General features: G+C 43.0%; 1 protein-coding gene across 1 annotated transcript in view; it reads left to right on the top strand.

The window, feature by feature from the left end:
• LOC139655556 (receptor-type tyrosine-protein phosphatase gamma-like) overlaps nucleotides 1–22,183 on the top strand; it is a gene marked incomplete at both ends in the record, with an annotated part of 116,496 nt that overhangs the window by 87,500 nt on the left and 6,813 nt on the right. Inside the window, 5 exons of the mRNA XM_071532994.1 lie at nucleotides 691–883; nucleotides 11,699–11,883; nucleotides 19,603–19,711; nucleotides 20,649–20,698; nucleotides 21,268–22,075. Coding sequence (XP_071389095.1) covers nucleotides 691–883; nucleotides 11,699–11,883; nucleotides 19,603–19,711; nucleotides 20,649–20,698; nucleotides 21,268–22,075 — 1,345 coding nt within the window. The remainder of the gene's footprint in view (nucleotides 1–690; nucleotides 884–11,698; nucleotides 11,884–19,602; nucleotides 19,712–20,648; nucleotides 20,699–21,267; nucleotides 22,076–22,183) is intronic.

The raw sequence follows: 22,183 nt of genomic DNA on the forward strand, positions 1-22,183 counted from the left end.
TGCACACCATCACGCCTTATATTTTTTCCATATGTTTCATTCATACATTTCTATTTAATACTCTATGTTCTTGACACATTGTTTTTGGATGCCTGCGCTTAATTTCCCCCATCTGCTATATTCTTATTTATATTCTATTTTTTCTTTGATGTGTCCTATTCCTATTTCGCTGCTGCAATGACCCAATTTCCCCCACGGGGATCATTAAAGTTTCATCTTGTCTTATCTTGTATTTTAGCTTCTGTGTTTGCGTTGCGTCCTTGTTTCATATCTTCTGGGCTACTTGCACATTTTGCATCCCCAAGTGAATGAAACTCATGCGGGATGCAAAATGACCACCCCAAAATGTTATGTCTTGCGCTAATTCTTCTCCCTCTCTCTCTTTCTCTCTCTCTCTTCTCCATTTCTATCTATCTCCCATGCTCGCTCGCCCCCTCTGGCCCCAGTTGGAGGCGTTCCGCTCTATCTTCACCGCAAGAGCAGCAGGACCATGCACATTTTGCATCCCCAATTGAATGAAATTCTATTGTATGGGGGATGCAAAATGACTACCTTGAAATGGCCACATTTGGTGAGTTTCTATATGTCTTGCACTAACTCTTCTCCCTCTCTCTCTCTCTCTCTCTCTCTCTCTCTCTCTCCTCCACCTCTTATCTATCCCCCATGCTCGCTCGCCCCCTCTGGCCCCAGTTGGAGGCGTTCTACTCCATCTTCACCACGGAGCAGCAGGACCACGTGAAGTCGGTGGAGTATCTGCGCAGCAACTTCCGGCCCATCCAGAGCTTAGACAACCGCCACGTCTTCAAGTCGGCCGTCAAGGACGCCTGGCTGCCCGACCTGACGGACAGCGGCGGCAGCCCGTACGGCACCGAGGCGTCCAAAGGTAAGGGGGGGGCGGGGGCGGGAGCGTTCAACGTGATTGGATAATCGAATCTTACCGGGCTGGTTTTCCTGAGCTGGAGAACTGGAACGAACGCACCGTACGAGGTCGCAGTTCCAACCCGCCAGCTGGGAATTCCCAACTTCTGACCTGGAATGGAACACAGCAAAATGCGCTTTGACAAGGAGATGTCAGCCAGTAACGCTTAATAGTTCAAGAAAGTTGAAATTATGTGATTTTTAAAGGCAATTTCGCACTCATTTCACCAAATTTTGCGAAACCGTGGCGGTAATAGCGCACCAGATTCCTTGCTGAAGTTACGCAACTGAACAAGGAATATAGGACATAGCTATATCACAGTCCATTCAACATCTGTCATTTGATGGACAATTTTATCCAAAGCACCACAGTATAATGAGTTCATACATTTTAACAACATGGGGAGCTGAGCTTTACAGAAAAGGGAACCTATGCTATCTGATAACAGCAGAGAAGTGATTCCTATAAAGTGTAAAGACAATTAAATGAAGAGAAAGAATTTAAATAATTCAAATAAAATATGCTTTTTCAAATTTGACAAAAAGTTCAGCTCAGTGAAATGCACACTGGTTATGTAGTACCAACTCGAAACCCATTAATAAATAAGTCCCAGGAAGTTTAATCATATTGAAATTAGAAAATTGGGGATGTAGCTTGGTTTTACAAAAATGGTTTGATGACTTAAGAGAGATAAGTATTTTTTAAAAGGAAATGGATGTTGAATAAAGGAAACCGGTGGAGTATGTAAATAATCGGTTTCCGAATGCAAAATTCAATGTTGAGGAAAGGTAAAGTAAGGAAAGCTGCCAGAATATTGATAATATTTCCAATTAAATGCTTCGGTTCCCTATATTATTTATTGTTTTGTTTGAATTATTTATCATGGATAAATCAAAGGTATGAAACTATGCATCAACTCAACTGAATCTTCAAAGAAATGTCTGGTTTGGCCAGTTGATGAGCAAAATGCTTCCAGAAATTAGCGGACAATATTGATCATATTTATTGTGGTTCCTCTATTATTCAAGCAAGACTTCCGAGATGGTGAATCAACTCTTGCATGTTTCATCCAGAAGCCTTTTGATTGGGTAAACAGGGATTTGGGATTGAATACAGATTAATTATTTCTGGAGTGGATGGGAACTTGCAACTATGCAGCTATCCATGGATCCCCAAAGTTTAAAAAAGTATTAAAAGTTATCTCATTTTAAGGGTTTAAAAAGTCTTAAATCCAGTTATTAGAGGTCTTATTTTTTTTCACTATAACAGGTTTCTCTTGGACTTTGTGTCCCTTAACAATTAATTTCCTGGCTTCTTTTTCCTATATTGCCCATGTATAGTTTCACAACTTTCATTAGCTATGTTCAATCAGAAATATGGCTTTTAAATTGTAAATTCAGTTCCAGATCACATTAAAAAGCTCTTAAACATCTTACATTTGGCTTCCTGGAACCTGCAGATACCCTGATGCATGTATGCAGGTTAATGGATTTAGAACAGGATGATTTCCCACACTGTTGGATGATGTTGTTTTTGCTTTATGATAATGACTCAGCTCTTCTAAATTGGGTTTTAAAGTAGCTGATATGATTGTTGGTATCTTGCTATATGGTGATGGTAGAATTTGTGTTGGAAATGGAGATTTGTGGTAAATCAGGTAGATCATTTTTATTAAAAACTATGTGGATAAACATTAATATATTTATATTGTGGCTACAAGAGGACAGTCATATAATAAGCAATTTAAGCACATTGTCTTATTTTGGATGAACGTCTGACTTTAAAAGCTGTATGTGTGCTCACTGATTCAGCTGCTAGAGCATTGGGATGTGTATAGCCTGCAAAGACTAAAGCATGAGTATTCCATGTTTCATATCATGCCTGAGGTGTTTGAGGGTTACAAGAAATTGCATGTTATACTATTCAGCGTAGGATTATATGTTCGTTTGTGGGAATTCTTCTGAACTCACACCAGATCTGGTTATTTGTGGTGTTGAGGGAGGGAACGCTGTGATATCAGATGCTTTGTCTGAACTTGTAAATATGTGCGACGAAAGTACAAGAAATACAAGGTATTACAAGAAATGATTCCTATACAAAGAAAAATGCTATGTTACCTAAAGCATAAACCATGAACGTATTGCTGTTGTCTCTCTGCACACTCCAAGTCAGGTTCAGTACCATCAGCGATAGGACCAGAAGGTTCAGTGGAATTTCAGTGTTCTATTGTCATTTAAGCTTTGAAATGTGCTTTATAGCAAAATGACTTCTATTTCTGCTCATCTCTGGGCGGAAATGGGCCAAAAGTGGGGATGTCTAGGAATGAGAATTGGAATTAATGCCATACCTGAGTTTGATAGAGAATAGAACCCACATCCTTAGTTAGTGCCTTGCTCTATACCCATTCAGCCTACATGGCACCATGTAAGTTTCCTCTCTTGCTACTCAAACTGGTCCAGTGTTCCCATATTATTCCTGACTGCTGGTGACATTTGCTAATGTTAACAGATGAGGGATATTCACAGTGTTGCTCAGATGCCCAGAGGAAACTGACTGTCTGTGTGTGTGTGTGTGTGTGTGTGTGTGTGTATGTGTGTGTGTGGTCTGTGAATGTTCTCTGTCATTTTACCAGTGAGCCGGGTGACTCCCCTAGCATAAGGCAGTGGGAGGCACACCAGACATCCTCCCACTCCTGCCTCATTACCACTCGCACAACACCACCCATTGTGTGTGTGTGTGTGTGTGTGTGTGTGCGTGTGCATGCGTCTGCCTGCATGCATGTGTTTGTGTGTATGTTTGTATGTGCTCGTGTGTGGCCTAGCATCTGTGCTGTGTCAACTGTCCTAGCAGGGTTTGTCCCCTCCCTCCCTCTACCCGCTTCCATATGGTCGACCAGGAAAGAGGAGCATCACCTAGACGTGTATGCGCATAAACACACACACACACACACACACACACGGTCCCCCGACACACACCTTCATGTAGAGTACATCCACTGTGGTGCTCGGCGCTCGTGCGGTATGTCCTTGAAAGCTGCAGCCCGGACACATTTGCTGTAAGCGGAATCTATAAGGCCAGCGGAGGAAGAGGGGGATGAGGAAGAGGAGAGAGGAGGGAAAAATGAAACGTAGAGACAGGATAAGCAGAGCAGAGAGAACGAGAGACCGAGCGCATGGCACCTATACACTTCGCTCCGCAACATGCTACATTACGGCTGAGTGGTTTGGGAATGGAGTTTGTGTGTGTGTGTGTGTGTGTGTGTGTGGTATGTGTGTGTGTGTGTGTACAGTTCCATCAGTCCACCTGCCTGGCCTATAACCCCTCTCCACCCACCAACACACAAACACATATACACACACACAGTTGGCTTTGTAGCATGAAAACCTCAACAAAATCTGCAGTAACTGAATTACTTGTCTTTTTTTTTTTTTCCCTCAGTCCGCCTTCTTTTTCTAATCTAAATTACAGTTCATTGTGGCTCAGCCAAAAAAAAAAAACCTCCTACTAGTGACTGTTTCCCATCAACCGTGATTGTTTAATTTCATTTCGGGTCCCTGAATGATTGGCAGCTGAGCGGCTCCTGGCCCGAAGTGATGGATGGACGCATGGATGGAGGGGCTGATGCATGATGGATGGATAATTTAGAGGAATAGTATTTGGACGTTGTTGAGACTAGAGTGATCCAGTCGAAATCGAGGGCTTGAAGGGTCAAAGGAGCAACGCCGGGTCCTGGGATTCGCCCGATCCTCAGCTGCGATTGGTCGGTTTGAAAAGAGGAACTTGCTCAGGATCTTTGTCGCATGTCATCCGTCCCTTTCTCTTTCCCAATCTTTCCTGTCTCTCTCAACTTTGAACTACGTACAAAGAAGAAGAAAAGAAAAAAAAAAAACCTGCTCCAATCAGAACAGTCTTCTTTTGTGTTCAAAAAGGCTTTATTTTGTCTACATATTTCGGCACAGGTAATTGACACCTAGGGTAGCCATAGAAAAAACTGAAGGCTGTTTTGATTTTTGCACACAAAAGAATGTCTTTGCTTCCTTTTTTCTTTTTTCAAATATTCTCTTACCCTTGACTCCAATGAGCACTTTTTTGCAAACAGACTAAAGGTTTGGAGAAGCATAAAGCAAGGGTGCACTCTACCCCCTCTCAAATTCCTCATTACTGACTCTGACTGGTTACATCAAAGTAGCCTCCCAGACTCTCGTATATGGAAATGCCATATGCTGCATGCAGCGGCCAAGTAAACATAAAATAGAAAGCAATTTGCAGACAATTGGCAAGGTTTTAATAGAAAATGCAACCCCTACTACACTCATTCTCTAACACTTGACTACAACATCTATACTGCATTGTAAGACCATGCTAATCAATGCATTGTAACAGCACTCATACATTATAGATATAAATTATAATGATTTATAAATATCTTATGATTAGGTATATATAAGAGGTAGACTGACAAGCATTATAATGTATTATAAATTGCATTTCAATGAGTCAACTTATGCTGCAAACACACAACATATTATATTGATTGATTGTGTTTATTTGAGTGTCCTGCACCATTTATGGTGTCCAGCCCATATGGGCTTACAAGACACTAGACAGCAACAACAGCCAGGATGGCCACATGACAAATCATAATATACACTTCCACAAATTCAAAAGGAGAACATTTCAAAAACATTCAATTTCCATGACAGAAATGTCCTATTATGTTGGATACAGTGTTCTCTGTCTTTGTTGCCATGCATTTTTTATAAATCTTGCTAGGACAAAAATCTCCTCATTAGAGCCAACTCAACATATCACCTTCAGACAACCAAAACAAATCAGGTTTCTTCAACGGAATTTTTTCAAATAGATGATTCCTCAAATCACAGTGAAACACAAAATGAAATTCATCCTCCACACCAACACCAAGATCCCAAAAAACACATAAACGCAGCTCTTCAGGAAAACCTTTATATCTGCCTACCTCAATTGCCAGTGGTAAGGTACCAGTTGTTAACTGAGCACATAAGGACCTCTGCCCTCTCTTTAAATTAAATGTTATATAAGGTTCTGTGAAGTAATCTTCTTTAATTTGAACATAGTTTCTGAGCTTTGGCTTCTTCCAAATCTCCTCCTGCCATTGTTCCTTATGGATCTTTAGCAGTTTTTGTTTGACTATATTTATATTACACTGCAAATTGTTCCTGAAGATTATAAATGCTCAAATACTCAAATAATCCGTGCCATGTCATAAATTATATTCTGTATTAAGTTAAATAACTGTATTACGTAAAGTGAAATAACTGTTATAAATAAATGATTGGCTGACTGTACTACCCATTACCTGTTGCTGATATATTTGTTATAAGTTCAGTCAACCCATTAATGTAACTAGTTTGACTCCTCCCATATGATCGACTGTTTGCTTAATGCGTCACATTTAGATTGGGTCATGCCCTTTGATAGACACTAGCCAGATATTGGACTGTTTCAATCGTACTACGCATATGATTGGTTGTCTGCTTTATGCTCCCACCTGATTCCCGTCAGACCTGCAAATCAGTGGTCACTTTGTATCTCTTTGGTATTTGCTGCATTTACTTGTTGATTGTTGTCTGTTGAACACATTTTTGGCATGTTTTTTTATTTTCTCTAGATAAAAACATTACATTTAATGGAGAGAGTATAGTACCAACCAGTAGGCTAAGGCCAATATTCAATAATATTGAATATTGCAATACTTTCTACGGTCTCAAATACCCCCCCCTCGTCCCCGGCAAATGGTGATACTATTGTATATTGTGATATTTTGGCGGGACAGCCCCGGGATATAACATTTTGGATATGGCCCAAGCTTACCCACCAGTGACCATTTGTTGTTAATTTGTTTGTTTTGTGATCCGAGTACTTGACAGCCGGATCGGCACCGATCCTGATACGACAGATACTGTCGGTGCACCGCTAACACCTGCTATCCACAGTAAAGTCTGCACAGTACACAGTACATCCCTCCCACTCCAACCCCCCAACCCGCCCCAATCAAGGCCTGGTCATCTATCAACTGTGGTCGAAACGCTGCAGGGCCAAAGATGTCCTTTCCTCCTCCAAATGGCCTCTCAGAGAGCTGAGAGAGAGAGAAAGAGGGAGAGAGAGAGAGAGAGAGAGAGAGAGAGAGAGAGACTTTGAGAGATAGAGTGTCCCCTGTGTCTACTACCTGTGTCATACCCCCCCCCCTCATGTTCTGTTCTGTGTGATTGGGCTCTGGTCTCCATCAGTCACTGCCATCCAGACCTGTCCCCTGTGTGTGTGTGTGTGTGTATGTGTGTGTATATGTGTGTGTATATGTGTGTGTGTGTGTGTGTGATGCCCCCCTCGTCTTTGATGAAAGCCATAAGAGGATCTCTTCATCACCCTGCCAGACACACAGCACTTCCTGGGCTACAAAACCCTTTCAGTTGCGTTACAAACAGGGAATATGAGCATTGTTCTTTAAAGCGGGCCCATTTTGAGTTACTGAATGCAACACACACTCGCACACACACACACACACACACACACACACATACACACCCACAACAGTGCATGCCTGACTGGGCCCAGCTTGATATAATCTGTTAAATACACTCTCTGTCTATAGAGGTCATTCACTGCTTGACTTCCAAATCGTGTGTGTGTCTGTGCATGTGTGTGTTCTACTTTGTGCGTGTGTGTGTGTGTGTGTGTGTGTGTGTGTGACTAATGGCTTCAGTAATGCTAAGCCACATGGGACTCGACTCCAGGTTATGAATAGAAAAACTGTAGCTCTTTATGAGCGAGCTAATCAATTTGGTTCCACCAGGCACGTGAGCCCTATTCCCAATCAAGCCGTGTTCATCATCATATTACCTTGAGCATTTGCATAATGCGATGCAGTGTTTGGAATAATCGTCATATGCATTGCTGGGGGGTAATGCAGTACTCCCTCTTTCCCAGTAACGGGTACTGTGACGCAGTGGTTCTCAACGTGGGGTCCGGGGACCACCAGGGGTCCTCGAGAGGGTTCCAGGGGGTCCCCAGCAAATTGATAAATTGTTAAACGTCACCATTATTTCATTTACAAAAACTAAAGTAGAAGAATGACTATATTGATCATAGTTTCACTGTTATCTTTCTACCTACAATACAGATAGTCATGGAATTCTGGACAAAATCATATCTAACAATAAAAATGATCTCAGATTTGGGTCCGGGAGACAAAATCTCATCAAATGGGGGTCCTTGGCCCCAGTGTGGACTAAATTAGGGGTCCTTGATATGGAAAAGCTTGAGAATCACTGCTGTAACGAATTGCTATATACAGTTACAGTTATAGTTTGTTATCACCCATCTAAATATCTGTAAATATCTGTATAACTTCAGTGAGAAATGGTAGAAAAGTTGACTTTCTCTGAGTGGAAATATTCCCGCAAAAGTGTTATAATGAATAGTGTAACAAATTACCGAACACTGAGTAGTATATTACTTTTTTTATTACCAAGGCTCACACTGATCATATATACAGTATATCAACAGACAAATATAAAGGATAATAATACACCCAGAGCTGTAGGGCTATCAAAACATAATGCTTCACACCGGGGCTTTGCATTGGGAGTTGCCTTGACGCGTTGCATTATTTTTCAATAACCACACACCTTGGTGAGTTTTATCCCCCTTCATATCATGGCTGCTTGCCAAAGATACACACAAAAAAAAAAATCAGAGCTGTTAATTTGTTTTTTCTAGAGTGAAGTATTATGTGTGCTTCACTTCACTGCTGACTTTCGGCAAGGTAATGCATCTGTTCCTAGCAAATAATGGCTATCCAAGAGGCACCTGGCCCATTAGATCACAGGTTCCCAAACTTATTCATGTCATAAATACATTCATATTAATGTAGACCCCACATTCAATACGATTTTTTTTCCCCAAGGAACCCTATCTGAGAGGATTTTTGTTGTTAGCTATGGCTTGCAGAATTAGGCGATATCCTGGAAGTGGGGAGGCAGCTTTGGGGAAAGTGAAACCTCTGGAGAAACAGTGACTTACATTTCCTCAATGTGCTAACCTCTAAAGAGTGAAATTAAACTTCCTCTCCCTTGGAACCCACACCCAGATCCCTTGGTGGTCCCTGGACCCCAGTTTGGGAACCACTTAAAATATGGTTATGACGGGAAGCCCTTGCTGTAGCCTGACTTCAGGTTGGAACTCCACACACTTTCTATCTGTTGGGACTTTGAGGTGCCATGTCCATATGAAAATGTTGTATAAGGACAATTCTGTGTTTCGATGTCAGTCCACACACTATAATATATATGTATGAGGAAGGTTTGTGAACAGTTTTAATGTAGGTGTATTTTCAGACATCTGACACTAACATGGGAGTGTCTTAGTTTGTAAAAGGAAATATCTGGGTGTTATAGGGGGCTTTTCTATTGTTAGCCTACTATTTGCAGTAGTAGTAATACTACTAATACTACTACTACTACTGCTACTACTACTACTATTTCTTCTACTACTACTACTACTAGGACTACTACTACTGCTACTACTACTACTACTATTTCTTCTACTACTACTACTAGGACTACTACTACTGCTACTACTACTACTACTATTTCTTCTACTACTACTACTAGGACTACTACTACTGATACTACTACTACTACTATTTCTTCTACTACTTCTACTAGGACTACTACTACTGCTACTACTACTACTACTATTTCTTCTACTACTACTACTAGGACTACTACTACTGATACTACTACTACTACTATTTCTTCTACTACTACTACTAGGACTACTACTAATGCTACTACTACTACTATTTCTTCTACTACTACTACTAGGACTACTACTGCTACTACTACTACTACTACTACTGATACTACTACTACTACTATTTCTTCTACTACTACTACTAGGACTACTACTACTGATACTACTACTACTATTTCTTCTACTACTACTACTAGGACTACTACAACTGATACTACTACTACTACTATTTCTTCTACTACTACTACTAGGACTACTACTGCTACTACTACTACTATTACTGCTAATGATAATAATAATAGTGAATACAACAATGTAAAACCTAAAATAAAACAAAATCTATCCATCTTCCAGCTGAGCAAAGTAGCACACTGGTCAAACAGAGACATCTAGTGGACAATAGCAGCCACTGCATGGCAGGGGATAACAGAATGAATGGAGGTTACTATGTGAGAGAGAGGGTTGTTAAATTCATATTAAATAAACATACGATGTTTATATGTTTGGCTTCATATCTTTCACTGCCAGATATTTGAAGCAGGTCGGGCGAATATTGCCTGGAGGCAACTATATATGAACTCATGTATTATTTGAGCCCCTAGACAAAACGTGCGTGTGTGTGTGTGTGTGTGTGTGTGTGTGTGTGTGTGTGTGTGTGTGTGTGTGTGTGTGTGTGTGTATGTGTGTGTGTCTTCATTCTGGGTAGTTGGTGTGGACATTCCAGTCATACATACATACATACATACATGTATGTGAGTGGATGGTGTTGTGGTGTGTGTGTGTGTGTGTGTGTGTGTGCGCGTGTGTGTGTGTGTGTGTGTGTGTGTGTGTGAACTGTCTGGGTGACTCAGAGTGTCTCACAGCAATATTAATAACACATCATGGATACAACTCACGCTCACACACAGCTCACTTCTCTCTCTCCCTCCCTCCCTCTCTCCCTCCCTCTCTCTCCCTCTCTCTCTCTCTTGCTCTCTCTCCCTCTCTCTCTCTCTCTCTCTGCTGTGTTGGAGATTATGAAGTGTATTTGAACCACAAGCTGAGCCAGTGTATTCAGTCATTAAATTCTCTCTTTCTCTTTTTCTCCCCCTCTCTCTTTTATTCTCTCTTGCTCTTGCCACCCTTCCTTCCTTTCCTCCCTTCTCTCCTTCCCACCATCCCTTTCTTTGTCCCTTCCCTCCTCCTTTCCTCCTTCCTTCCTTCACTGCCGCCCTCTCTCCTTCCTGCTTCCTTTCCTTTCCTTCCCTCCCTTCCCTCCTTCCTTCATCCATCCCTTCCTCCTGCCCTTCCTCCCCCCTTCTTTCATTCATTCCTTCCTTGCTTCCCTTATTCCCTCATTCCCTCCTTTCTTCATTCATCCCTTCCTCCTTTCCCTCTTTCCCTCTTTCCACATTTCCTCTCCTCTCCTGCCTCACCACCCTCCCTCCCTCCCTTCCTCCCTCTCCTCCCTATTTTTCTCTCCCCGCTCCATCCTCCTCCTTTCCCTTGTTCCTTCATTCATCCCTTCCTCCTTTCCTTCCTTCCCTCCTTTCATTCCTGCCTTCCTGGCCTTCCTTCCTTCAATCATCCCTTCCTCATTTCCTTCCTTCCCTCCTTTCATTCCTGCCTCCCTTGCTTCCCTCATTCCCTCCCTCCCTCCTTCCTTTCCTCCTTCCTTCATTCATCCCTTCCTCCTTTTCCCTCTTTCCACATTTCCTCTCCTGCCTCACCACCACCCCCCCTCTTTTTCTCTCCCCCGCTCCATCCTCCTTTTTTTCCCACTCCTCCTTCCTTCCTCCCTCCTCCTTTCATTCCTGCCTTCCTTGCCTCCCTCATTCCCTCCCTCCATCCTTTCCTCCTTCCTTCATTCATCCCTTCCTCCTTTTCCCTCTTTCCACATTTCCTCTCCTGCCTCACCACCACCCCCCCCCCCCTTTTTCTCTCCCCCCGCTCCATCCTCCTTTCCCTCCTCCTCTCTCTCTCTCTCTCGTCCTCCTCCTCCTCCAGTGTGCAGCAGCGCTCCCATCAACATGAAGGTGCAGCACGTGAACAGCAGCGCCCTGGTGGTCCGCTGGGCCCGTCCCGAGGTCACCTACCACCCCCCCATCCTGCACTTCATGGTCTCCTACAGCTGGACGGCCCACGACGACAGCTACGAGGAGACGCACCTCACCGACGCCAAGCACAAGCTGGTGAGACTTTTTTTTTTTTAAAACCTGCAATAAGAGATATCAGACCTTGCTGGTTTCACCTCTTTTCTAAAGCTTGCTGTCAAAACCCGGACCGGCTCGAAGCTCCACCCGCTCCATTCAGTAGGTTTTTCTTTTTTTTTTAAAACTAGCTTGGCTCCCCCTCACATTCCTGAAAAACATCTCGCAGGCCTGGAATTAAGTCATTTTTAGGGCAAGGCCACTTTGGCCTTTGATAAATACAAATTTATTAGGGCTTCGCGGCCAAAATGTAGGGCACCAAGGCCAGAACCAATGGTTATTAAAATCCATTTTTCTATTAGGATATTTATTTTGTTGAGGAAAAAGGACGGAAAAATGAAGTGCAGTGTGATACAGCTCATATGTAAGATGGCCCAGACTGCAAAGTTAGTTACATGTCCAGTAACACACGATAACAGAAGTGTAACCCAGGTTATTTTCTGTAGCTACAAATTACAGATGTCCCCTAAACGCCTCACATGCAGACTATCGGTAGACGCTACAATTTACCGATGTTCCCTAAACGCCTCATATGCAGGCTACTGTACATTTAAACTTACACTAGCTCTGCTCAAGCACTCATAGCTCTCTCCTTCTTTTAGCGACTTTCTCGCTAATCCCACAGTTGTTTACACTAGGGTGACCACATTTTCAAACCCCCCAACCGGGACCCTTAAGTGTCCCGCACGTTCATGCACGCACACATGTATGCGCTTATGCACGCACCAAAGGCGTTTTCATCAGGATGGGGGACAATTATTTCAGCGCTTAGCACACCTAGTGATGCACCTTTCAGCACCATGGACAGAGCCTCAGCAAACGAGAAATTATGTTTTGTCTCCAAAAATCCATCAAAACATAGTTTATGTGGTGCGTTGTTTATGTTTTTTGATTAGTTTAGGTAATAATGACAATTTGGTAGTGAATGTTGAAAACCGGGACATTTTAGTTACAGATATTTGTCAGGACTCGGGACACCCATCTTGAAACCGGGACAATCCCGGACAAACCGGTACAATCCCGGACAAACCGGGACATCTGGTCCCCGTAGTTTACACGCTTTTCAGATCTGCTAGTTACTTAGCTTAGCAGTTAGCGATAGCTTAGCAGTTAGCAATGGCTTCTCTCTCCCTCTCAGTTTAATTAATAACTAGCTGTTAATGTTTACGTTAACATTACACATATATTTGCGGGAGTGGGAGAAATCTCGTGCTACTGTTGATGTCCAGCGTGATGACGGAGACTCCGGGAAATGTGAGTTTGTTTATTTGCTGCGTCGCATGTAGTTTTAAATGAGGAAATCCACAACTTTCTTTTAAGGGCACAACGGCCAGTTGAAAACAGGACATGCCAAACTGGCTGTGTGGATAGTTCGTTTTAGAAGGGGCACTACGGCCACACTCCGGGGCATCCACCGCACTGGCTGTTTGGCCGTGGTCTAATAGCTAAGCTAAATGTACCTGCTGAGAAATGTCGCTTTGCCAGATTTTTCTCCCGCTGAAGGTCACATGTTCCACAATGACAAGTGAAGAGGCAGGTAGCACGTTTACTATCTGAACAAGTTTACTCGCTCGCTTCATCGATTCCGCCATTACAAGAACAGGGCAGGAATTATAATTTTGACTTTACACGTTTGTCCTTCGTAGGCCTCTGTAGTGCAGTGGCGTTGCTGTGCTTTATTTACAAGTGTGTTGCAGTTTCTGCTGCCCTCTAGTGGTCAGAAAAATCACTTATTGCAGCTTTAAATTCTAGTCAGGATCCCAAGGTTTCCAAAGATACCAAAGCTTCAATGCTTTAGCTAGCTATAGCTTCAATTAAGCTATAGCATGTTTTTTTTTCCTTCCTTCCTTCCCTCCATCTTTGCTTTTCTACCTTCCCTTTTCTGCTCCCTCCCCTTGCTTTCATCCCCAACACAACTCCCCCTTCATTCCTACTTCCCCTCCTTCCTCCCTTCCTTCCTTCCTAACTCCCTTCATTCCTTCTTCCCCTCCTTCCTTCCTTCCTTCAAGTATTCAACAGCTAACCCACCTAAAAGAGCCTGGCAGTGGAGAGTTTTAGTGTCCCATGATGGTCTGACTGCTGTTTCAGAGGCTTTTCCACCCTGACAACAATAACATTCTGGGGTGAAAACATAGAATACTTGTAATTTTATGGGCTGGAAAATGAAATGACCAAATATAAAGAAATTGAATATCGACACCAAATATCGGCAGCTTTATCGGTATCAGCATCAGCCTTCATAAACCTTAAAATACAAACATGCAGTTTTACTAGGAGGAATTATGTGTGTGTGTGTGTGTGTGTGTGTGTGTGTGTGTGTGTGTGTGTGTGTGTGTGAGCGGGGGGGTTATAAACTGCTTGATATTTCAGAAATACAGAGGATTTTACATCATCAAAAAAATATGACTGTAAGGGTCTTAAAAAAAAAAAAGCTAATAAATTGTTTTGGAACAAAACTGTTTTGACACACACACACACACACACACACACACACACACACAACTGATTGCATCATTAAAAAATACGACTCTTCTGTAGGCAAGCGTCTTAAAAAGGTTAATAACTTGTTTTGGAACAAAACATGCTAAACCCACGCAGTCACAGATGATTGCTTAACCAGAACGTGACCCAATCTGTCAGCGGGTCTAAATAACTTTCTGTAACACACACACACACACACACACACACACGTCGTTTCCATTGCAAACGGTCTCGTCAGGAGCCAAAATGAACGGGGCTCTGAGTGAAGGCTGTGCAGCAGACAGGAGGGTTTCATTCCCTTACAGTGCAGCCTGCCGGGTTGGCTATAGCAGAATACTAATGCTAAGCTGGAGGGGATGCAGGGCTGCCAGCCTGTGCGAAAGCATGACCTTGGGCCAGTGGCACTGTGGGGAAAACGATCGGGAGCGGTCGGGGAGGGGAGAAAAGCAAAAAAAAAAAAAAAAAAAAAAAAAAAGATCAGAGTGCCCCCTAGCTGCGGAAGTGGAGAGAGTTTTTTCCCCTGCTCTGCCGATCGGACTGGGAATCGCCGCCGCGCTGGAGGTGGAGGGAGGGAGGGATGGAGGGAGGGATGGAGGGAGGGAGAGAGCGTTTCATCCTCCCTTCATGAACTCAATATATCGTCTCTACCCCGAGACCGAACCCACCCACCCCCCCTCTCTGCAATCCCTCCTCGCTCTCCCTTCTCCTTCCTCCTCCTCCTCCTCCCTTTTTTCCCCTCTCCATCTCTTTTCACCCCCTTTTTTTTTTTTTTTTCTTTTTTTCTTCTCCCCCGCCTCTTTTCTCTTTCAGGCAGCCTTTTTATTTCCATTCTCATTCCTCGTGTCCTCCCTTGATGCCTCTATCTAGGTCACAACAGGGACTTTCATGGCTTTAGGAAGCCCCCCCCCCCCCCCCCCCCAACACACACACACACACACACAAACCGTCTTGTCACAATCAATGGAGAATCCCCATTTAATAAAACACTTTTGAACTGGACTTTTTTTTTTTTCTTTTTTTTTTAGGGGAAACATGCCCCCTAACTCGATCCAACAGGGCAAAACTGGTATGAATCAGGAAGTAAGGGGCGGAGATATGAAAGGCATACGCATAGACTGGGCACATATTGGATAATGGTCTCGGTGTAATAGCTCATCATAATAACCCTCATTGATACAGGAGGTCTGGAAAGTCTGGAATCAACAGAACAATCCCCTCACTCCTCCATTCTGCTTTCTGAGGCCTTCCGGGAAGGTTATTCTGTGAAAATCCCAAACCAGCAGCATCTGCAGCAGAGACTTACTGATGCCTGCACAGTAATGTTGATCCGGACATGCTTTGCCTGACACAGCCTGACAGACCGATGGCGGCACGGCACCCTCTGAGTTCCACTGCAAACTTTGCCGTTGGAGCGCAAGCCAAGGGAGAGAGGGGATTCTTTGTTGTCACTGTGCGGGTTATCTTCATTTTTTCTTAGTAGTTTTCTTTTATGTTTATTATCCGATACAACGAAACATGGTTTTCTGGTTGTACTGTAGAGCAGTGATTCTCAACCTTTTTTCATATCAAGGACCCCTAATTTAGTCCACATTAGGGCCACGGACCCCCCATTTGATGAGATTTTGTCTCTCAGACCCAAATCTGAGATTATTTTTATTGTTAGATATGATTTTGTCCAGAACTCCATTACTATCTGTATTGTAGGGAGAGAGATAACAGAGAAACTATGATCAAAATAGTCAGTCTCCCACATTCTATAATTGTTCTTGTAAATGAAATAATGAAGTTTAATTTAGAGAGATAGAAGTTTAATGTAGAGAGATAACAGTAAAAATATGATCAAAACAGTCATTCTTCTACATTCTCTAATGGTGTTAACTTCTTGTAAATGAAATAATGCTGAAGTTTAATAATTCATCAATTTGCTGGAGACCCCCTGGAACCCCCTCAAGGACCCCTGGTGGTCCCCGGACCCCACGTTGAGAGCCACTGCTGTAGAAGTAGTGTAGTAGTAGTAGTACTGTAGCAGTACAGCAGTCAATCCAGATGTGCTTTTTTCAGATAAATAGAAACACAGAAGTCTGAGAAGAAAGTGAATCCATGGGACTCTGGAAAAAAGTTGAAAAGGCTTGGTAGTGGGCCTGGTATTCTGTTTGTACAGTAGAGTACACAGTAGTAGTACTGTGGTAGTACTTTAGTATTGTGGTATAGCAGTTGATCTGGATATGCTTTGTCAGATACACAGCATATCTTTGTTACTGTAGTAGTACTGCAGTAGTGCAGTAGCACCAGTAGTAGTAGTGTAGTATGCTTTGTTGGATGCAAAGAAACATGGTATACTCTTTGTATTGTGAAATAGTGTAGTAGTACTGTTGCAGTAGTAGTAGTATATTAGTAGTAATACAACAGTAGTGCAGTAGTAGTGTAGTAGTACTGTAGGAATAATAAGGTAGTAGTGTGGTATATGTTTTGGTGGATACAAACAAATGGTATTCTGTTTGTACTATAGTAGTTAGTTAGTTTATTTTTATTTCTGTGTCATGCCAAACATCTGGCCCATCCCACATGGGATTACAGGACACACCATTTTACAAAACATACATCTTCCGGTGATACATATAAGAGCAAAAAAAATAAATAAATAAAATAAATTACCACATTATAAAGTGCTACTATAGTCGTTCAAATAACATATTTGAAATGATAGGTTTCAAATGAACAATCCACTGAAAATAACTGCTACAAACTTCCAGTTTATCTTGATAAAGAGCTTTTTTCTCTCCTCTCCCAGGCTTTCTCCAGGTAACGAGCTAATCTAAATGTTTCATAAGTGAACAGCCAACTCAATCTTTGTGCATCATCCATATTTACAAAATCGATATCTGTTTTTATCTTTTATCTAAACAAAGTATTGCGCAGTTCCCAGTAAAAAGGGCAATAGAAAACAAAGTGAAACTAATTTTCTAAATCAGTCAAACAGCACATTGAACAAATTCTGCTTTTCTTCTTCCAGACTGACATACCGTCCAGTTTCAACCATAAGTGGTAAAATACCAGATCTCAGCTGTAGTAGTATTAAAGTAGTTGTATTGTAGTATTATGCTTTGTCAGATACAAAGACACTTCTCTGTATTGTGAAAGCAGCGTAGCAGCAGTGCAATCCAGTTTTTGACATATTCTATAAAGGAGCGACTGATTTCTACTGATTTTGATTCCCGACTTGTCAGACATCCTGTATTTATTCATCAGACGCCGCTGAAACCGCTGTGGATGCAAGCACTGAGATGCTTACAAGAAAACTCTCTCCCGTGATTTACTAAATCTTCCCTACCCATCAATTCGAGAGCATGAATCAACCCGAAGAGCAAATTCTCCACAGCGGTTACGGTGAAGAAATACACCCAAAATCTGACAGAGCGCCGCCTCCCTATGAAAGCTATCGGTTGCGTGTCGGCCCCCGCTGCAGCCGAGTAGCATTTTGTGTAAAGTCCCGTGGAAAATTCGTCTTCATTCTGAATATGAGAAGCGGATCGGGGGGGGAAGTTCTGTGGCAATTCACAACTAAGGTGTCCCCCGCTGGTGTGAAGTTAGTTGAATTTTCACAACTTTTTGTAAGGTGCTACATGAAGCGTTTTAGCATCAATAAATCATCACTACAGTAATTTTTGAGACATTAGTGTAATTACAGTAAACAGACGAGACCATCGCCGAGAAGACTGTCAGCCTCTACCAGCCTCTACACTGCATTTTAAAAGTGGTGGAAGAAGTACTCTGATCCTTTATCTAAGTAAAAGTACCAATACAGCAATGTAAAAATACTCCATTACAAGTAAAAGTCCTGCATGAAAATTCCTACTTAAGTAAAAGTACATAAGTATTAGCAGCAAAATGTAGTTAAAGTATTAAAGTAAAAGTAGTGGTTTGGTCCCTCTGACTGATATTTTATTATATATGACATCATTAGATATTAATACTGAAGCATCAGTGTGTAAGCAGCATGTTACTGTTGTAGCTGCTGGAGGTGGAGCTAGTTTGAACTACTTTATATACAGTTAGCTAGTTTAGTCCAGTGGTTCCCAACCTAGGGGTCGGGCCCCTCCGAAGGGTCACCGGATAAATCTGAGGGGTCGTGAGATGATTAATGGGAGAGGAAAGAAGAAAAAGTTCTGATACACAAATCTGTTTTCAGTTTTTGGACTTTTTCTCTAATCTTTGCTGAAATATTGGATCATTTGAACATTTCTTGAAATGAAACCATGTGAGGTTTAGAGGGAAAAATCACTATTTGGTGGAGCTGTTAACAACTCATAGACATCTGAAATGTGACCTGACTACACACTGCTTTTTGTAAGACGTCAAAAGCCAAAAAGGTTGGAAACCACTGGTTTCATCTTTAACAATGTGTTGTATTTTAAAAGCTTGTTATATTATCCATTGTGTCAAATCTCCATCTGAAAAGTAACTAAAGCTGTCAAATAAATGTAGTGGAGTAGAAAGTACAATATTTCCCTCTGAAATGTAGTGGAGTGGAAGTATAAAGTAGCATCAAATGGAAATACTCAAGTAAAGTACAAGTATCTCAAAATTGTACTTAGGTACAGTACATTTTACACTGTGTGCCACCGGGTCGGGTTTGGCAGGAAATGCTGCATTGCTTTACCAACAAAGAGAGATTGCTTTATGGCACAAAGCAGGAAGAAGGTGCTCTTGTCCCAGAGCAAACTGGGCTAAAGGTTTCAGAGTTTCTGGTGGAAGGAGGGAAAGGAAGATGTAAAAATCACTTCTAACATGTTTATCTTCTTCAGGGAGGGGGAGGGGGGACAGGAAGCAACGGGGTTTCTGGGAAATGTAGTCCTGATTTTGAGAAACACTCGCACTAACAATACCACTGGCCTGATATCGAGGCTACCAATCATCTCTGCCATGGTCTCATTTGTTTACAGTAATTATACCATGGTAGCGCTATTAATTTGACAATGATACATTGTTGTTTAAAAATGACACAAGTTGCACCTTTAATTAGATGCTGCTCAGTGAGGAACAGACATGATTTGTAGATTATTGGAGTGATTCATCTCACCCCGAATGACTGACCTGAATTTACTTCTTGGAAACCACTGAGGTAAAAACCAGGGAAATCAAAGGATAATGATTTTTATGCTACTGATTTTGTGTGTGTGTGTGTGTGTGTGTGTGTGTGTGTGTGTGTGTGTGTTCCAGGAGGCCGTCATCTCTCCCGTTTCCCCCGATGTGCTCTACCTGTTCCGAGTCCAGGCCGTCTGCACGAACGACATGCGCAGCGATTTCAGCCAGAGCATGCTCTTCCGCGGTACGACGCACACACACACACACACACACACACGCACACACACACACACACGCACAGACACACACATCTTAGACCTCAACTGATCACAAATTCCCACCGCATTATCTCTAATGTCATCATAAGTGTCGATATGAGCATCGGTATCTCTTTCATATACACATTCCACATCATTACCAACATGCTCTTGATGTTTTCCAGTTTAGTTCATAAAATCGTTCATATTCAGGTAAATTGCCCAACCGCATAGTCAATATCTGCAGGTTGAAGGGACAAAAAAAAGAAGAATTAAAGGAAATAAGTTATATAAGGCAGTGGTTCTCAAAGTGGGGTCCGGGGACCCCCAGGGGTCCTTGAGGGGGTTCCAGGGGGTCCCCAGCAAAAAGGGGAATCATTTATTTTCACTATAATTCCATCCATAAGTAACACAATGACAGAATGTGTGACTATTTTGGACATGGGTTTCATACACTTTCTGTAATAAAACATCTAAAAGCAAAAATCTTATCAGATGGGGGTCCTTGGGACAAAATCTTATCGAATGGGGGTCCGTGGTCTAATTTGTGTCAGTTCAGGGGTCCTTGACATGAAAAAGTTTGAGAACCACTGATATAAGGACAATCTAAGTGCATTGTGATGCATTAAAAGCAGATTATAAGACCAACAGAAGCACAGATAAAGTTTTCTCACAATGTAATCAAACATCATCAAACTACATTCAATTTAATACCACGTCGTTAACTATGCAGCTGCCCCGTAAAGTGTTCAGCCCCCTGCATTTTCATTATATCGCGCTGATTATAATAATTATCATGCACTCACAATGTGCTTATAATGCGCTCAGTGATGCCTTGTGAGCGCCACTTCACGTTAAGTGTCGCCTGATTGTTTCCCCTCCCGGGTCTCACTGTGGACCGTCCCGCTTTGTCCTGTGTTTCAGCCAACACCACCAGGATCTTTGAGGGGACGCGGATCGTGAAAACTGGAATGGTAAGGGAGGCAGAGGTGAATCACTAACTTGTCTTTTCACTTTTTATCCACCAGAGAGCAGTATGTGTCTTAGGATTCTTCCCTGTGTGGATGGGAATGTCAGCATGGGAATCAAACTCAGGATTAAAGTAGTAGCAAGAGTATCAGGATTACAGGAGTGGATATTGGTAACTGTAGTGTGTTTCATTTAATGGGGAAAATACAGTAAAAATACAGATACTTCGTGACCTTGGTATTATAAGGTTCTGTCTGACCTTTTTGTCAAAACCGAGTTAGTCGCGGGAACCTGTTCTATGAGTGCCTGTTGACATATGTGTGGTGTTATTGTGTGAAAATAATGATTTTTGAGTCTGTAATATCTAAAACAAAAGGACCCATCTCCATTTAACTCAATGGATGGTGAAAATTTTGAAGCTCAATATCTCAGAACTATCCTGAAGGCAGATAGAACTTTATAATTCTAAGATCACGTAATACTAGGTGATTACTTGGATTATTCAAATATGAAACTAGATAGTGACAATGATACTTATAATCTGTAAATTCAAATATTTCTTTCTCTCTCCCAGCCGACGGTGTCTCCGGCCTCCTCGGCCGACATGGCTCCCATCTCCTCCGGCTCCTCCACCTGGACCTCCTCGGGCCTCCCCTTCTCCTTCGTCTCCATGGCGACGGGCATCGGCCCCTCCTCCAGCGGCAGCCAGGCGACCGTGGCGTCGGTGGTGACCAGCACGCTGTTGGCCGGCCTGGGCTTCAGCGGCGGCGTCATCTCCTCCTTCCCCAGCTCCGTGTGGCCGACCCGGGCCCCGACCCATAATCCCACCTCCTCCTCCTCCTCCTCCTCCTCCTCCGCCGGGGCACGCCAGGCCGCCGAACCCACCGAGCCCGCCAAAGACGCCACCACCGCCGCCGCGACAACCGCCGCCAAGGACAGCGGCGAGACCGGGGCTGAGGACGGGGAGAAGGGCAAAGGCCAAGGGGAGGAAGGGGAAAGGGAAGGAGAGGAGAAGGACGAAGAGGAGGAAGAAAACGAGAAAGAGGAGAAGAAGGACAAGAAAGGAGCGGGAGGCGCGGCCGAGGCGGCGGGGCGGGGCGACGGCGGGGCGGTGAAAGAGCCGCCCGGCGACACGCCCGCCTCCACCGCCAAAGAGAAAGAACGGACAGAGTTACACCGCCCGACTACAGGGGCACCTAGCATTGTGGAAGACCAGCTGGAGGTGCGTACCCAGAGTCCACCTGACTCTAACCCCACCACCACCACCACCACAGAGGCAGCCAATGAGACGGCGGAGTTCCCGGCGCCCGACGACCCCTCGGTGACACTCAGACCCGGTACAGTGGGGGACAAGAGCCACTGGCCTTTCTCCATCCATACTGGTAAGGCAACTAATTCACCACTTTATACCATTCTGTTCTATTCTATAATCCAGTCCAGTCATTATGATTAGTGGGTTAGGTTGACATCTTTCTATAGTCCAGTCATTA

This window comes from Centroberyx affinis, unplaced genomic scaffold (assembly GCF_046629955.1).
Source record: "Centroberyx affinis isolate AG114_WGS23_722 - 3 ecotype Tasmania unplaced genomic scaffold, CSIRO-AGI_Caff_v1 ptg000157l_1, whole genome shotgun sequence".
Taxonomy (NCBI): domain Eukaryota; kingdom Metazoa; phylum Chordata; class Actinopteri; order Beryciformes; family Berycidae; genus Centroberyx; species Centroberyx affinis.